Source organism: Condylura cristata, unplaced genomic scaffold, assembly GCF_000260355.1.
Source record: "Condylura cristata isolate star-nosed mole 26May11 unplaced genomic scaffold, ConCri1.0 scaffold00004, whole genome shotgun sequence".
NCBI classification, from domain to species: Eukaryota; Metazoa; Chordata; class Mammalia; order Eulipotyphla; family Talpidae; genus Condylura; species Condylura cristata.
The window spans coordinates 40,347,044-40,351,632 of NW_004567105.1; the positions used below are offsets into that span (position 1 = coordinate 40,347,044).

The 4,589-nt window shown below is 47.3% G+C and overlaps 1 protein-coding gene across 1 annotated transcript in view; it reads left to right on the top strand.

Moving 5' to 3' along the window:
* The window catches only part of PKD1L1 (polycystic kidney disease 1 like 1), a 117,874-nt gene that overhangs the window by 81,471 nt on the left and 31,814 nt on the right, over window positions 1–4,589 (top strand). Inside the window, exons 38-40 of the mRNA XM_012735155.1 lie at window positions 935–1,073; window positions 2,313–2,397; window positions 2,785–2,961. Of these exons, the coding sequence (XP_012590609.1) occupies window positions 935–1,073; window positions 2,313–2,397; window positions 2,785–2,961 (401 nt within the window). The remainder of the gene's footprint in view (window positions 1–934; window positions 1,074–2,312; window positions 2,398–2,784; window positions 2,962–4,589) is intronic.

Consider the following 4,589-nt stretch of genomic DNA (forward strand, 5'->3'; position numbering starts at 1 on the left):
GAAGTACACTGCTGAGGGGAGCAGCGGGCGGGCCAGGAGAGGTCTGCCACACCATGTGGTCACCTCCGGGGCTGGCAGGAATCGAACTCATGAGGAAGTGGCTTTAGATTCTCAGTGCTGTGCTTTAACCTGCTGCGCCACCAGGGAGGGCCTCCCCATGATATTTTTAATATGCTGTCCTAGTTAGTTTTCAACAGCTCTATTATCATGTGTCTTGGAACATGTCTGTCTTTTATCATTTGGTCTGGAATTCTTTGGGGCCTCTTGGATCACAATTTCTGGTTCATTGTGATGGTTTTCAATGATTATTTCACTGAAATAGGTTTTCAATGCCTATTCTTTTCTTCTCCCTCTGGGATCTCCATGGCCTCGGTATTGTTTCTCTTTAAGCTGTCCCAGAGCATTCTTACATTGGTTTCACTTTTTAAATTCTTTTTTTCTACCTAATTCTATGCTTGTGTTTCCCCCACCTTGTTTTTCAAGTTTGTTCTCTCCATTGCTTGTTTATCTGCTGTCCAGGCCCACAACTGTGGTTTCTGAAATCAGCTACACCACAGCTCTCTTTTGAGGCCCTGCTCTCCAGTGACCAAGACTGTGCACATGGAGTGCTTCCTACCCATTCCCATCAGGGTGATGCCCCTGTGTGTAAGGTGGTAGTTTTTCCTCAGAGTCTTGTGACTTTGTTTTCCCCCAGTTTTGCTGTGTTTACAGGAAGACAGTTTGGCGTCTTCACTCTGCTTCCATTTTACTGGACCACTCTCCTCTCAATTCAAATGTTCATCTCATCCAGAAACGCCAGGGCAGACACATCAGAATGATACTTGATCAGATCTCTGGGCACTTCATGGTCTAGCCAGGTTATATCAAATTGGCTTTAACTGATATGGATGGAAATGAGGCGCTCCTAACAAATGCTCTGCCCACTCTTCTTCAGCCCCTGGTGGTGACTTTGAAGGACACGCCGTGCACTGGTGGCCGAAGGCACCTCTGCCTTGGTCAGGCTCCGCTGCCTGGGCCATTTGTGGGACAGTGACAGTTGTCTGTGGCCTGGGGACAGGCTTTCTCGGATACAGGTGAGTTAGTCATAAATTTTTCAAATGTCCTCTGGTTCCTTGATGGAAAGTCTAGCATTTCTAAAACAAAAAAAAACAAACCCTTGTGAGGACCTCCCTGATGGCACAGAGGTGAAAGTCTCACCTTACAAGCTATCTTGTTAGCTTGCAAGCTGTCTTATAGCATGAGTTCCATCCCGGCCAGGGAGCTGACCCACATGGCACAGCAGACCTCTCCTGTCTCACTGCTGCTCCCCTCAGCAGCGTATTTCAGTCGATCTGCCTGTTCTGCTCCTCCCCACTCTGTCTCTGGTGGATCCTCTTCTCCTTCCCTCACACCTCTGGTCTACATGCCAGCTCTTCTATGCAAAAATAAATAAATCTTAAAAAAAAAAAAAAGTGTGGGAGGGGAAATCCTTGTATTTTGTATTTCTGGAAACTCATGAATGTATTGTGAGTTCCAAACATGGCTGCTGTTATGGTAGCACTCATTGCTCCCTCCGCCTCCAAGAGAGTGAAGAGCATCGTATACAAACACCAGAAGGAGGTTCCTCTGGCCAGTTCTCCCGTGGCAGTGCAGCCGGATAGACTTCAGGGGACTACAGTACTCTTACCCAAGCAGGAGTCCCAAAGAGGAGGCCTCCAAGCCAGATGCTTTAGCCAAGGACAGGTCATTAATCACACCTGCTAAACGAGACACCATGCACACATCTGGGAGACTGCGTATCGCTCACCTTTCATGGTTCTGGTTATGTCCCGCCACACACACTGCCTCCCTTGCTGGCCCTGCACACAGCCCCAGGGTTACTCAGTGTGGCTCCCTCAGGCGCATGTCTTCCTAGCCCATGGACTAGTCCTGGCTCCTAGTGCCTAGGATATAGGGTTTTAGCAGAAGCAAAAGAATTTTCTCAGTGCTGTCATACCACGCAGGGTCTGATTCCTGACAGGGCTCAGCAGATGAAAATTCACTTTTATTGTTGTGAGTGCTCTTATCATCAATACTCACCTCTACCTCCCTTCTCCTCCTTCCGACCTCTGAACTCTCCTCTGTCGTATGCTGGGTTTCCTTTCTCTTTCACACTCAGCAGCTCCATCCCCTCTTGGCAACAGAGACCCTCACCCCACCAAAGGGAAGAATGGCACAGTGCCCCCCTCCCGCCCTCAACTCCCATGGAAGTGTCAGTGTTAGGATGTGGACTCTGTCCCTGAGTGTGGACAGCTTCACCCTCTGCCGGGCTGACAATCTCTCCCTGGACACAGGTTTGACTCAGCACAGTGTGTCCAGTGGCTGTACCTGCTGATCGTCTCCGTGGTCTGCTGTGTTCTACTCACCCAGCCGCTCATGGTGAGCAGTGTCCTTCTGTGTTGCAGTCACTCTCCACCAACAGGAAGCCTACCGGGGAATAGTGGCTCCATGTTGGTGACATAGTACTTTTATCCACAGTTTGACCCCACATACTATGGGAGCCAGCCCTGGCTGAGGTACAAGGGGCCTCTTAACCACCCTCATAAGCCCCATGGTGGGGGTGATTCTCTTAACTCCTGTTTTCGATGCCAGGACACTAAGCCTAGTGGCAGAGGTCACTGGCCCATGGCCTGGCCTGAGGAATAGGCCAGGTACCAAAGACCGGTGACAGGTGTGGGCTGCAGAGTCCTGTCCCCGTCAAGAACCAGGGGCAGCTCTGTGGGGCTTCCAGATGAGGTGTGGCTGATTCTGGCATGTTTCCTCCAGATAGGTATCGTGGCTTTGGGCTTTGCTTGGAAAAGGAAAAATGACAAGCACTTTTTCACTGCATCTTTGCATGCTGCTACCAAGGATCTAGACACTGAACTCGAAGGACCCCGTGGGACCTTCAGCACTCTGTCTTCGAGCTGTAGAGTTCCCAACTGGGCCAGCGAGATTGAAAACGTGAGTGTTAGCTGAGCTTCAGGGAATTGCACTGTGCAAGCACTGTGGACATGCTGAACTTATGCTTTGAATTCAAATTCAGTTGTATTGCTGGAGATCTGTGGGCATATTTTAATTTCTGATCCTTCATGTACATACATATGTATAAATTTGTTCACATACACATACACACACACATAAATGTGATGAATACATTAGATCTATTTTCTTACCTTTACTTCAATCCCAAAGCAAACAAAGCATCCAAAAAATAATTATATTTAAAAATATTGACACAAATGAGATATAGAATTCTTGGTCATGATTTTGGAGAATTTTTAGGCCATTTGCATTTCCATGGGCCCACAGAAAAATTCTTCCTCCTTCTGATCTCAATTTTCCTGTCATATGAAAAGCATTCCCAGACAGCACAGATGACATGCAAGAAGAAGACAAGTCTGTTTTTATCTTAGTGTGCACCATCTGCAGCAAGCCTGTGTGCTCACGTGAAATGACTGGGAGTCATTGTGACTGAGGACACAACCCACTTACTCCAGACAGACCTCGTCTCCACCCCCTCCCCATTCCCATCCTCTTAAAAGAGACTTGGGAGCTGCTGACGGCTAAGTGGCCATATGAATACCCATCTGAGGCCTTCTTCCCCTTAATTGCCAGCCAGCATGACCCGGACTCCTGGTCATGGTGATAAGTATGTGTTGTTGATGACCTCCACACCAGCCACTGAGTGACTTTTCAGGTACAATTTACTGACACAGCTCATGTCATTTGATCCTTAAGAAGTGAGAACTTTAATGTGTCCTGTTTTGAAGTAAAATTTAGTTCACTGAGGCAATCTAGGCCAAGACCACATTAGTAATTACCATGGACCTGGGCTCTAAATCTTGACTGGGACACCCCCTCTTCTGCATCCTCCAGCCCTCAGCACATGAGCTGGTTTGGGGCAGCACTGTCCTGGTTTGCTAGTACTTTCTAGATATTTCCTTTCTCCCTAAAGATTTCCTTTCCAACATTTCCTTTCCTTTGGTTTGTTCTGTTCCTTCTCATTATGTAATCTCAGTCACCAGACTAAAATCCTGCTGATGAACTTAGCCCTGATCCAGCATTGATGCCCCAGACACTTGTGAGGCCAGACCCTGCATGGGTATCCTATTAAAATCTTAATATTTGATGCCTAACCTGCCAGCTCCCCAAAGCATCCACCTCTGTGCCCTCTCCATTCTTAAGAATGAGGGTAGAGCATGGGCTTCGAGAGAGCATCTGAACCTTTAAGTTTCTGTTTGACTAAACCCCCACCTCATACTCTCCTTGTTTATGAACTTGTTATATATTTCTGAGCTAAAGGGCTGCCTCTGAATTTTTAGATATCCTGAGCATTCTAAAATAAGCCTGGCTCAGGAGCTGTGTTGAATGAAAGCTTGAGAAGTAAGTGCATAAATACCTTCCCTGGCTTGTTACCTTTTTGCTACCACACCCTTACCATAAACATAATGAATATAAAAGCAATAATGCATTTTTTAAAAATAGAAAACAGGCCCTCCCTGGTGGTGCAGCAGGTTAAAGCACAGCACTAAGAAGCTTAAGCCACTTCAGCATGAGTTCGATCCTCACCCCAGAGGTGATCCATATGG